The sequence below is a fragment of the Schistocerca serialis genome, chromosome 11 (assembly GCF_023864345.2).
Source record: "Schistocerca serialis cubense isolate TAMUIC-IGC-003099 chromosome 11, iqSchSeri2.2, whole genome shotgun sequence".
Classification (NCBI taxonomy): Eukaryota; Metazoa; Arthropoda; class Insecta; order Orthoptera; family Acrididae; genus Schistocerca; species Schistocerca serialis.
The window spans coordinates 48,962,470-48,976,673 of NC_064648.1; the positions used below are offsets into that span (position 1 = coordinate 48,962,470).

At 45.2% G+C, this 14,204-nt stretch overlaps 1 protein-coding gene across 9 annotated transcripts in view; it reads right to left on the reverse strand.

Annotated features, from left to right (window-relative positions):
• LOC126427081 (zinc finger protein 99-like) overlaps positions 1 to 14,204 on the reverse strand; it is a 141,063-nt gene that overhangs the window by 68,657 nt on the left and 58,202 nt on the right. For 6 of the 9 annotated variants that reach the window (XM_050089257.1, XM_050089254.1, XM_050089252.1 and 3 more), the window contains 2 exons: positions 6,450 to 6,542; positions 5,446 to 5,526 (listed from right to left, as the gene is read on the reverse strand). The exons of 2 other annotated variants lie outside the window; for them this stretch is intronic. In XM_050089257.1, coding sequence (XP_049945214.1) covers positions 5,446 to 5,526; positions 6,450 to 6,542 — 174 coding nt within the window. The remainder of the gene's footprint in view (positions 1 to 5,445; positions 5,527 to 6,449; positions 6,543 to 14,204) is intronic. One more of the 9 variants, XM_050089256.1, reaches the window with a different exon arrangement.

A 14,204-nucleotide genomic window follows, 5' to 3' on the forward strand; every position in this document is an offset into this window, starting at 1 on the left:
AACCTCCGTGACTGGGCAGAGGATGCTGTTTTGATAAGTACTGAACCAGAGCGCATTTTGGACAAGCCCTCCACCTTCCTGAACTTGTCCTCTAAATGCTCCACAAAAAACTGGGGCTTGGTTGACATAAACGATTCCCCATCAACTCGCGTACACACGAGGTACCGGGCTGAATATTCTCCACTGCCTTCTTTAGCCATACGTTCCTCCCATGGAGTGGCCAGGGAAGGAAATGATCTTGGTTCGTATTCCTTGCCGTTGAGGTTAGACCTCGATCACTTAGAGACTGCTGGTGGAGGCCCACCAGCGAGAGATGATGTACCACGCTTCATTGCGGGTCATCCGCCCTGATGCCACCCACTCCAACCATGGGCTCTCCCCATGGGCGCCACCCAGCCACAGCAAAGACCACTTGGCAGGATGGTCTTTGCCGGGAGTCCCGATGCCCCAGAGGGATATGCATCTACTCCTCGGCATACGTGGGGAGGTAGCAGCTCAGGCATCAGCAGTGCGATCCCTGTGTAGTCAGGGGGCTACCACCAAGAGGGTACATAACGACCCCACCACAACGGACTGGCTACCGTGTTGGATGTCGGGTGTCGAAATATTCATGTACATCACGAGGGCAAAGATGGAAGTGCACAATGGAGGGAATGTATGCTATCCGGAACACACTCCAGCGGATGTGGCCGGAAGCTAGATTGAAATCCAACTCCATCACAGTATCGCGTGTGCCAGATCTTAGGGCAATATGGATTGAAGATGCACCACATAAGGCGTCCTTCCCCAAATGGTACGCACTAACGGAAAATTTGGAAAGGAAGTGGTCAAACCCCTTAGGGGACCATCATATTAAATGCCGAAACAGATGAGACTCCTTTTAGTCGCCTGTTACGACAGGCAGGAATACCGCGGGCCTATTCTAACCCCCGAACCCGCAGGGGGAATTTTCAAAGTAACAAGTGGGGTACAACATCAGTGATTTCAGTGCCAACCACATGACATGGTATTCCAGACCACACAATCAGCAACACACTGTTCTTCACACTTGCTATGGGAGCAGCACTCCATGCAGTGGACACTATCCCTGAACCTCTGGCCCTGGTGCCATGGAGACATCTTGTTTGACCTGTGATCTCTTGGGCTGCATATGAAGGCCAGTATGGCCTTTTGTATTTTCATGGTAAGTGGTCACCAACTACAATCCAGCCACTTTGACAACTACAGCTATGCCCTAGGACACCCTACAGATCACTGTTTTAACCAAACTCCTCATATGCACATCCCTGACTACTATGTGCAGCATTCTCGTTTCTGTAAAACCCTTCTTGTGGAACAACACTACTACTGTTTCACTTACTGTCCTGTCTACTTGTGATGCCAATGCATCCCTTTCATTTGTTTAAAATGGCATAACATGAGTCCCTGTGACATTTAAGTCTTGGCCTGTTAGCTGTGAATCAGCTACACTCCTTTATATACTCTCTGAGCTGTCCTTGGCATGATAGTTTGGATCCTAGACCTGTATGCTTGTATAATCACCACACATTCCAGTGTCGGAAGAAGCTAACATTTCAGTGCCTGAAAAATCCTTTAAACCTTCAGAAAGTTTGTTTATGAACAATCAAACCAAGGGTGAGCCAGTACCTAACCTTCGCAAATGTGTGTTGAATGTTCCCCAATATTTGTCTAATTTCATTCTTGTGACATGTTTATCAATGTGAGCTTCTCCTTCCCTTAGCAAAGTCATAAAGCATATTTAAAAAAATTATCTTTCTTCTTCAGATCTGCCAGGACTCGCATGGTGAGGCCATACATGGCTTCAGCTATGTACAATCATTCACTAAAAGCTATAAGAGTTTTTCTATTAATGAAAATCTTATAAATAATGATATGAATATAATAGAGGGAAACATTCCACGTGGGAGAAATATAACTAAAAGCAAAGATGATGTGACTTACCGACGAAAGTGCTGGCAGGTCGATAGACACACAAACAAACACAAACATACACACGAAATTCAAGCTTTCGCAGCAAACTGTTGCCTCATCAGGAAAGAGGGAAGGAGAGGGAAAGACGAAAGGATGTGCATCTTTTCGTCCCCCCCCCCTCCCCACGACGAGGCAACAGTCCGCCGCGAAAGCCTAAATCTTGTGTGCATGCCTGTGCCCGCCCGCGCGTCCATCGACCCGCCAGCGCCCCCGTTCGGCAAGTCACAACACACGCATATCCATCCACACATATACAGACACAAGTAGACATATTTAAGGACAAAGAGTTTGGGCAGAGATGTCAGTTGAGGCGGAAGTGCAGAGGCAAAGATGATGTTGAATGACAGGTGAGGCATGAGTAGCGGCAACTTGAAATTAGCGGAGATTGAGGCCTGGTGGATAATGGGAAGAGGGGATATATTGAAGAGCAAGTTCCCATCTCCAGAGTTCGGATAGGTTGGTGTTGGTGGGAAGTATCCAGATAACCCGGACAGTGTAACACTGTGCCAAGATGTGCTGGCCGTGCACCAGGGCATGTTTAGCCACAGGGTGATCCTCATTACCAACAAACACTGTCTGCCTGTGTCCATTCATGCAAATGGACAGTTTGTTGCTGGTCATTCCCACATAGAATGCATCACAGTGTAGGCAGGTCAGTTGGTAAAACACGTGGGTGCTTTCACACGTGGCTCTGCCTTTGATCGTGTACACCTTCCGGGTTACAGGACTGGAGTAGGTGGTGGTGGGAGGGTGCATGGGACAGGTTTTACACCGGGGGCGGTTACAAGGATAGGAGCCAGAGGGTAGGTAAGGTGGTTTGGGGATTTCATAGGGATGAACTAACAGGTTATGAAGGTTAGGTGGACGGTGGAAAGACACTCTTGGTGGAGTGGGGAGGATTTCATGAAGGATGGATCTCATTTCAGGGCAGGATTTGAGGAAGTTGTATCCCTGCTGGAGAGCCACATTCAGAGTCTGATCCAGTCCTGGAAAGTATCCTGTCACAAGTGGGGCACTTTTGGGGTTCTTCTGTGGGGGATTCTGGGTTTGAGGGGTATACACAAATATTCCGCACGTCCAGGGCCTCGCTGTGATGGAGCATTTCGTTTCATGCCGATCACCTGCCACCCTACCTAAAACCTCTCTCCTCATCACCTTAGCTAGCTTCATCCTGACCCACAACTTCTTCACTTTTGAAGGCCAGACACACCAACAATTAAAGGGAACAGCCATGGGTACCAAAATGGCCCCCTCGTACGCCAACCTATTCATGGGTTGCTTAGAGGAAGCCTTCTTGGTTACCCAGGCCTGCCAACCCAAAGTTTGGTACAGATTTATTGATGACATCTTCATGATCTGGACTCACAGTGAAGAAGAACTCCAGATTTTCCTCTCCAACCTCGACTTCCTTGGTTCCATCAGATTCACCTGGTCCTACTCCAAATCCCACGCCACTTTCCTTGATGTTGACCTCCACCTGTCCAATCGCCAGCTTCACACGTCCGTCCACATCAAACCCACCACAGAAGAACCCCAAAAGTGCCCAACTTGTGACAGGATACTTTCCAGGACTGGATCAGACTCTGAATGTGGCTCTCCAGCAGGGATACGACTTCCTCAAATCCTGCCCTGAAATGAGATCCACCCTTCATGAAATCCTCCCCACTCCACCAAGAGTGTCTTTCCACCGTCCACCTAACCTTCATAACCTGTGAGTTCATCCCTTTGAAATCCCCAAACCACCTTACCTACCTTCTGGCTCCTATCCTTGTAACCGCCCCCAGTGTAAAACCTGTCCCATGCACCCTCCCACCACCACCTACTCCAGTCCTGTAACCAGGAAGGTGTACACGATCAAAGGCAGAGCCACGTGTGAAAGCACCCACGTGATTTACCAACTGAATTGCCTACACTGTGATGCATTCTATGTGGGAATGACCAGCAACAAACTGTCCATTCACATGAATGGACACAGGCAGACAGTGTTTGTTGGTAATGAGGATCACCCTGTGGCTAAACATGCCTTGGTGCACGGCCAGCACATCTTGGCACAGTGTTACACCGTCCGGGTTATCTGGATACTTCCCACCTACCAACCCATCCGAACTCCGGAGATGGGAACTTGCTCTTCAATATATCCTCTCTTCCCATTACCCACCAGGCCACAATCTCCGCTAATTTCAAGTTGCCGCCACTCATACATCACTTGTCATTCAACATCATCTTTGCCTCTGCACTTCCGCCTCGACTGACATCTCCGCCCAAACTCTTTGTCTTTAAATATGTCTGCTTGTGTCTGTATATGTGTGGATGGATATGCGTGTGTGTGCGAGTGTATACCCGTCCTTTTTTCCCCCAAAGTAAGTCTTTCTGCTCCCGGGATTGGAATGATTCCTTACCCTCTCTCTTAAAACCCACATCCTTTGGTCTTTCCCTCTCCTTCCCTCTTTCCTGGTGGGGTGGCGGTTTGTTGCAAGGGCTTGAGTTTTGTGTGTGTGTGTGTGTGTGTGTGTGTGTGTGTTTGTGTGCCTCTCGACCTGCCAGCGCTTTCATCGGTGGGTCGCATCATCTTTGTTTTTGGAGATATATATATATAAACACACACACAAAAAACTCAAGCCCTCGCAACAAACAATATATATGTATGTCTGGAACCAGGGATGATGTGACTTGCCGAATGGGGGCGCTGGCGGGTCGATGGACGCGCTGGCGGGCACAGGCATGCACACAAGATTCTTTTCGTCTTTCCCTCTCCTTCCCTCTTTCCTGATGAGGCAACAGTTTGTTGCGAAAGCTTGAATTTTGTGTGTATGTTTGTGTTTGTTTGTGTGTCTATCGACCTGCCAGCGGTTTTGTCGGTAAGTCACACCATCTTTGTTTTTTGAAAATTTTATAAGTAATACAACAGGTACCACAGAAGCTGCCACAATATGTACAGGTTGTGGCCAACATATTGGGGCTGATCTAGAACCCCCAAATTTCATCTCTGTTTTTCAAATCCCAAAAAAATTTTAGGGCAAACCCAAGAATAACTATGATTCACACAAAAGATAAGAACAGCCAGTGTTCTTTTGAATTCTATTTATCAGAAGTTGTTGAAAGTAGGAATATTTCTCAAATTATCTACACTATTAGAACTTACACTTCATCTAAATGTGAATTTCGCGACCATCACAGACAACCATTATACAATGAAGTTGATAACAACAAGGGCTACTGAGAACAGGATTATACCAGCCACTAGTCCCCTTCAATTTCTATTGAAAACAGACAGAATGTAAGAGGTGATATGAAAGTCTAGTGCAGGAGTACAAGAATACTCTACAATTACGAACAGCAACAAATTCCAGAGAACTGACAATCTGTGACAATTCCACTGCAATGCATCTTTTACTCTACACACTTAACAAAAGACTTGAATACATGCAATATATCAGAGATGTAAATACTTACAGTATTCTCAGTTATATTTAATTCAGGATCCTCCTTGATAAAATCAGTGGACAAAGATATTCCCAATGGATCTTCAACAGACTGAAACAAGAACACAATCTGTGAATTATAACAGCTTGCTTTCTTCTGTGTGTATATGACAGCTCTCAATATTCTTTTCTCATTAGTATCATCCCACTTTGAAGAGATTCTTATCAATTGGGAAGAGAGTGTGTCAGAATGCATTCAAATCAGTTCTATTGCCCCTGATTTTGCTATCAGCCATTGCGCAGTACTTATTTGGCATACTTTCACTTTCTATTCCTGTCACATAATCCACTCTGATTTCAGAGGCACTATGGCCTACTCTATTGGATGGTTGTACTCCCATATACAAATTTGATATACGTGTGTGGCAACATTTCAAAATTAAACTCAGATAATATAAAGATGCAAATAATCTTCCAACAGTAAACCCATAAACATGAGGAATTTTTGGTCATTAAGCAAATGAATGTGGCATTCCACACATTATCATCAAAATTACCCAAATTTAATGTTATTTACACAGCTTCTTGCCATATCATGATGTATTTTCAGTGCCTGCTCTTTAGGGAACAATGCAAATTTATGTCATGTGTACTGGAGGAAAATCATAAGGAATTCCACAGCAGGATTTCAGTAATGATGTAAATACTACAGTGAATAGTGACTGGGAACTCTAGAATATACACCCATCACGTCATAGTTCCACGTATGTTACAGCATTGTGACACAGAGGTGTAACAAGATTAACAATTACTTCCAAGAGGAAGTCTTCCTTGCTCCGTTTACACCAAATATGTACTTAAGGCATTCATTACATAGAATCACAATAAAAAATTAATGCAACAGTAATGGTTCATAAAGATATGCTTGTTACAAGTGCTGTTAAAATACTATTGGTAATACCCTACAAATAAAACATATAACTAGAGTTTCTTACTACACTTCCTGCACAATACAGTGCTTGTGTGAAAACTTACATTATGCTCAGATCCAGCAGCACGGTGTTTCAGTTCGGGGTCTTGCTTTACGCAAACACTAGGGTCGCAGGCCTTTAATGGGTCTTCAAGAAACTGAAAAACCAAGAAAGTGACGTATCAGGGCATCTGTCTCTTGTTCCTACATGACACTGTCATACAGGGGGAGAGAGGTGAACGCGACAGGACGGTGGTGGTGGGGAGGGCGGAACAGGAGATGGGGCATGAGGGCGGGGAGACAGGGAGTGGGGGCAGGAAGACAGGGTGTGGAGGGGGTGGGAGACTGGGCGTGGGGGCGGGGTAGTGGGAGACGGGGCATGGGGTGGGTGAAAGACGGCGCATGGGGTGGGTGAAAGACGGGGCGGGGGGCAGGGCGACGGGACGTGAGGCGGGGCGACGGGACGTGAGGCGGGGAGACGGGACGTGAGGCGGGGAGACGGGACGTGAGGCGGGGAGACGGGACGTGAGGCGGGGAGACGGGACGTGAGGCGGGGAGACGGGACGTGAGGCGGGGAGACGGGACGTGAGGCGGGGAGACGGGACGTGAGGCGGGGAGACGGGACGTGAGGCGGGGAGACGGGACGTGAGGCGGGGAGACGGGACGTGAGGCGGGGAGACGGGACGTGTGGCGGGGAGACGGGACGTGAGGCGGGGAGACGGGACGTGAGGCGGGGAGACGGGACGTGAGGCGGGGAGACGGGACGTGAGGCGGGGAGACGGGACGTGAGGCGGGGAGACGGGACGTGAGGCGGGGAGACGGGACGTGAGGCGGGGAGACGGGACGTGAGGCGGGGAGACGGGACGTGAGGCGGGGAGACGGGACGTGAGGCGGGGAGACGGGACGTGAGGCGGGGAGACGGGACGTGAGGCGGGGAGACGGGACGTGAGGCGGGGAGACGGGACGTGAGGCGGGGAGACGGGACGTGAGGCGGGGAGACGGGACGTGAGGCGGGGAGACGGGACGTGAGGCGGGGAGACGGGACGTGAGGCGGGGAGACGGCGCGCGGGGGCGGGGAGACGGGGCGCGGGGGCGGCGAGACGGGGCGCGGGGAGACGGGGTGCGTGGGCAGGGAGACAGGGTGTGGGGGCAGGGAGACAGGGCGTGGGGGCAGGGAGACAGGGTGGGCGGGAGATAGGGTGGGGGTAGAGAAGGGGGAGAAAAGGGGGAGTTTCTTATCATCTATTTACACTAAGTAACATGCGTATAACATATCCAGTCAGCAAAATCTTACATGAGCATATCTTGGGCGTTGGGCAATGGCAAAAGCAAAATTAGATTCGACGTTCATCATAATGCGATCATAATGATGATGCTATGACATATTGGAAAGTAACATTTTGTTCCAACACTGGACCATGTTACGACTGGTGTGAGAGAGCGTTTTGCTGAAGAAGATATTTATCATTTTAAATTCAACATCCTTTTTCCATCACAATTACTGGAACATGATGCTAATGATCTTGCGCACAAACTAAATCAGTGCTTAACTGAACTACTGTATTTTGAAGACTCACATTTTGTGATTAAAAAGAGACTAATGGGACAGTCTCTTCAATACAAGCAACGAGCATAAATGCTCTTAATGATTGCGTTTTTGTTATGCAAGCATTGTTTCTCTATCCTGTATCTGACTATCCTACTTTGCACACACTGTACAAAATATTTGTCTACCTGCATCTATTGCTGCAGTAGAAAGAAGTTTTTCAACACTGCGGTGTACAAAGACATGGCTGAGGTCAACCGTAAAGGAGGATTGACTTAATGGCTGAGCTCTGTTGGACACTCACCCTGACATTGCTTGTCATGCTGACAATGTAATTAACCAATTTGTCAGGAAGAGTAGGTGCATGGAATTCATCATTTAAAGTACAGAACCACAACTATAACTTTTTTATATCATGTATATGTGTGTAACCAGTTTAAATAAAACTTTCTTACACTTTCCATATGACTTGATTAGCTTTTATTACAGTAAAAGTAAAGGTAGCTCAAGGTATCTTTAGTGAGCCATCCTTGAGGTTTTTCTGTATCTGCCACTGTCTCATATGAGATATGGTGTAAGTTCTATTGGCCAACTGTGAACTGAGGCTCGTGTACAACAACAAAATCTGTTGGTTGGGCTCAGAGGACATCCTAGGCTCACTTTTTGGCTGTTGGCTGAAGAGGCAATGAACATTTGTAAGTGAGGCAAGAGAACATCTTTGTAGAGTCAAGCTGTGGATGAACTACTATCACCTAATTTTGAGCAGAGTTTAAGACTCAGATCAGACCTTTCATTAGTTTTGTGACCTCCACTACATACTCTCTGGAAAATGGTAGGGTCCCTATGTAGCAACAATGAGTAAGTTACAGAGATGTAATCTCACATTTACAAAACTGTAATGCATAGATTCGTGCAGTCTATTACAGAGTTGTCTTTTGTTTGTTTGAATGGCCAGCAACTGCTTGTCTCAGGGGCTCAAACTGCAGTATGTGACACCAGCATAGCACAGTAGGGGATGCATAATTACCTACTGAAAGGTAAGCGAATTTAATTCAAACCAGTAGAAAATACATGGTATCGGTAGTCAATCAGTTAATGCTCCCAGTATGCACTGTTGCCCCTTTCAGATGCATTGATGAAGCTGCACAATGAGTGAGTGTTAACCATAATGGCACAGAGAGAGGAGGAATATCACACTGGCTGAATGTTTGTCCCCATTGTTGTGGGTTGATCCCAGCAAGCAAAATTATACCATATTGTGACAATTGTTTTTACCACGAAATGATCACAAACAGGGAATGCTGATATTACACATTCATGTCCACAACGCTGGACAAATGAACTGCAGTATGGAAAACATGTTCAGATTGTTCGAACAGGATGTGATGATACATCGACATATCCGAAAGAATGGACACCACATATATAATTAAGGTGATGTCAGCCAATGATCCTTTCAGTGTTGATGCACACCACACTACCTCTTACAGGAACCAGTGAGACACCATGTGTAAGGAGGATCATGAGCATGAGCACTGCATTAGTGGTGAGTAAGTTCAGAATTTGGGTATGACAGGAAGCATGCTAGAGTAGACCACGCAGATGTGATGATCACTGTGTCCAGATGGCATAGTCGTCACTGGAACTGCCCAGTCCACATGAGACTTGGGTTCAATTCCTGGTCCAGCACAAATTTTCAACCATCCCCACTGATGTAAATTAATGCCCACAGACAACTAGTGTCTCTACCTCCTTTGTCCCTGAGTCATTGTGGCTGCAGGATCAAAATGCTATCTGTCCCCTTGGACATGTCCAAAAGAACAGACAACACATGCATATTTGACATGTTGAGATTAGATATGAATAAAAATTTATTTTCCAGTGATAGTGATTCCTTCCATTTATGTTTAACCAAAAATATGTAACTTTACCTAGGGCTAACTTTCATGACCTTCTTTAGTCAACAATCCCTGCTCCTTGAATGTAGCATTATTGAGCAGCCAAATTCTGCCTGAAATAACACCCATAGCACTCAAAATCAATTAGCATGTATGCATTAGGTTACCGTTACTTGAAACAAAGGTGAAGCCCGTACATTATTTGACTGCTAACAATACCCTGATTTAATCAGGGTTGTTTCAGAATCAAGTTACATATGAAGGGCTTATTTCAATAGTGGTACAAGTCCATTTTTGTTCATCTTGAGATACGGAGTCCTAAAGTTAAATGAGTGCTGCAAAATCTGCAGTTGAGATACCACTAATATATTCAAGCATATGGGTTCTTGCTAGACACGAACCTTTCTTTCTCTTTGTTTGGATCATTAATTTCAGAAGCATTATAGGCAGATAAGTGGAGGTAATGGACTTGTACCACTATTGAAATAAGCCCTTCATATGTAGCTCTCTCTCTCTGTCTCTCTCTCCCTCTCTCGTTTTATGATTACATTCCTTCCATGCTTTTGTAGTAAAGAGGTGCAATCCCATATTTTAGTAACTTTAAAGTGTATTCATGGTCTGTTGCACAGATCTTAATTCTTTTGAATGAAAAGCTACACAGTGCAATAATGCATTAGCCTCCACTGATGAAACATCAGAACAATAGCAAGCGACATATATAGCTTTCTCTGTGTGTTTTACTGTTAATTCTTGAATAGTAGTACTGGAATGGAAATAATGTGTGCACACTGTGTGCAGATGGAGGAGCTGTCCTCAGTTCAACAACAGCTGAAGATGCGTTTTGCCATATTCAGCAGCATTCAGGCTGCTGCCTATTGTAGTAGTGGGGGCAGAGAATCTGGCTCATCACATAGGATACCTAAGGTGTCACCTATTTTGCCCACTGGCTCTGTTGTCAAGACACCTTGTGGTGTACCCAATGTGGCTGAGTTGTCCTCACCAAATGGTGAGGGATGGGTCGTAACAGCGCTGTTTGAGGCAGAGAGTGATGTGGAGGCTGCCTCACCCATTGACCCTGTGAGTGGACTGGCAGGTGTTCATTCATCAGGGTCCAGACAGGTCCAAGTGGAGAGAAGTTTTCTAGTTAATCAGGACCTCCAACATCAAACGCATTATGGAGCTCCTTAGGGAAATGGCATCCAGGACTGGAAATGAATCCTATGCGTACTGAATATGTCTGCCATGGAGCCTCATCTGAGATGTGGAAAGTGTCCTGCCTGTGGCTACGAAACACACAGGGTGTGGCTGTCTACAAGTTGTGGCTGATGTTGGTGCCAATGATACCCATCGTTTGGGTTCTGAGGCCACCTTCAGTTTATATTGAGAGATAGCAGAAATGGCGAAGAGCCCTTGTGTCACACATGAGTGCATGCAGCGCACACAGTTTGTATCAGCATTCCCAGAATTGATTCACGTCCTTTGGTTTGGCGTGAGTGGAGGGTGTCAACCAAAGGCTTCATCGATTCTCTGACTGCCCAAACTGCAGACTGCTGGAAATGCATTATGAGGTGGAGAATTGTAGAAATACTTGATGGGTCAGTGGTGCACTACACAAAGCAAGTGTTTTTTGGGCTAGGCAGTTGTTTGAGGTCCTCTGATGAATGCACGCTAGTCAGACTGCATACAAAGTAAAGACCATACTACCATCAACATGTTAACAGTAAATTCTTGATGTATTTGTAGTTCCTAAATGTAATGCCCTCCAAGAAAGCTGTTATGTTCAAAATACATTTGGACCAAAGCTGACTGAAACATTGAGCAGAAACCCTTGAAATATTTAGCAAGCCATGGAATGTACACTGAAGAGACAGATGACACACCTGTGGGATGGTAGCATCAGAAGAGTGGAGGGGAGACGAAGGGCAAGAATGAATATGGGTCAAATTTGTGCAATAAATGAAAGCGCATGCTATTGGTGGTAACCCCCAAACAGTAGTGAAAGTAGGATTTTCAGACTCAATATTATTATTATATTGCCAACATATATAACTATACTTAAAATACTTTTTGCCACAAATAAGTAGGCAGTTATGCAAACATTCATTTTCATTCCATATGTTTTGTGGATTAGATATGACTGTTGGACACCATCACTAGAAAAGGTACTTGTATAGTTTACAATTTGGTAATGGCAGGTACATCACACCTATCCATTTGTACCATTCAGTTCTAATGTATCTTACTGTTTTCACGTAATTTAAGGCATAAAGTAATGACTAACTGCATAGCAGAAGTAGTAAGTCATTGAAAGGCACATCAACTTTGCTAGCTTTCCCACAGATACTGCTTCAGAACTATGGTCTCATTTTACAGGCTGACTACATTGTGGCAGCACTGTGGAGAAGCAGACTAAACAGTTTCACATGATCAGTAATTATGGGATCCATTTCCATTTTTGCAGATGAATTGATTTTTTTTTTCAAGAGCCGTCATACAGGATCACAAAATCATTCAAGAAGATTTTTGCACCAACTAGGTATGTCTGTAGTTTTGCACATATTTCCTGTGACTTTTCTTACAAGCTGGAATGACCTTTGCCTGTTTCTACACATGTGCAAACCACTGTTCCATAAATGAACAATTCGGATGGCAGAAAGGTGTCAGTTCAGCACCGTTTTTTGTGTAACTGAATATGCTAACTACACTTTATGGTCATGTGACCTCTGGTGTGTTCATCATCTACTTTTGGAGTGCATTCCATATGGAATTATAAGGATTATAGCTCTGGACTTTACTGCAAAATGCTTCTGCCTTTTTCTAGTACTTGGTGGCTCAATGGGTAATTGTGACACTGCAAATCCAAAGGTCCTTGATCATTGAACAGCAGGTACTTTGTAACTAGTTGGGTAAATCAGTTCAGATGTGGAAAGAGGGTAACAGCACATGGTAGTCAGTAGGACTGTGTGTAGTAGAGAACTCCGGTGTTTAAAACCTCCAGGCTGATGACAGCTTTACCTCTAGTTTGTATTTATGTTTACCGTTCTGTCATGTATTCTCTTCATGATACAAGCAGATGAATGATCCTTGGCTCTGTCACATATGCCAGTTAACAACTTATTAGCCTTACGAACAGGCTTACCAAACTTATAAAGCTTGAGAATGCATTTCACATGGAATCTGCAGATTGATTACCTTCTTTCTTGCTGCTGTGCTTGTACGTTTGCATTAAAACTGTGCAAGCCACCAAGCGGTGCATTGTGGATGGCATCTATTACCACAGGTTGGGTGGTTGGTTGGTTTTTGGGGAAGGAGACCAGACAGCCTGGTCATCGGTCTCATCGGATTAGGGAAGGATTGGGAGGGAAGTCGGCCGTGCCCTTTCAGAGGAACCATCCCGGCATTTGCCTGGGAAATTACGGAAAACCTAAATCAGGATGGCCGGACGCGGGATTGAACCGTCGTATTACCACAGCAACAACAATTACTACTACTAGGCACTTCTATGGTGTTCTATATATAGTGTCCCTTACAAATGAACCACAGTTTTCAAAATACAAAAAAAGTTGATTATTCCCCGTCCTACTACCATCCTTATGTGCTTGTTCCACTTTATATCACTTCGCAATGTTATGGTTGAAATGGCTCTGAGCACTATGGGACTTAACTTCTGAGGTCATCAGTCCCCTAGAACTTAGAACTACTTAAACCTAACTAACCCAAGGACATCACACACATCCATGCCCAAGGCAGTATTCGAACCTGCAACCGTAGTAGTCGCACGGCTCCAGACTGTAGCGCCTAGAACCGCTCGGCCATTTCGACCGGCCCCTGCAATGTTATACCTAAACATTTCATTGACCAGACTGTCAATCTGTAGAGTACTGATGTTGTATACAACATTATGGGATTGTTTTTCCTACTCATCTGCAGTTACTTGAATATTTCTGCATCTGCCATTCATCATACCACATAAAAAGTTTGTCCAAGTCATTTTGTATCCTCGTAGTCACTTAGTGATGATCCTTCCCCACACACAATGCCATTAGCAAACAGGCACAGAATGCTGCTCATCAGATCATTTCATATATAGATATGGCACCATTCTCTGTGGCACTATTGATGATAATCTTGTCTCTGAAAAAACAGTTGCTGTTGAGATCAAAGTACTGGCCTCTGTTACTTGAGAGGTATTTGCACCATTCATATATCGGGGAACCTATTCCATATGCTCATACCTCTATTTACAGTATGCAGTGGTGCACTGTTCAAATGCTTTCTGGAAATATAGGAATGTGGAATCTAGTCTGTTGCCCATCATCCATGGTTCACAGTATGTAATTTGATAGAAGACCAAGATGAGTATTGCACAAAATCAA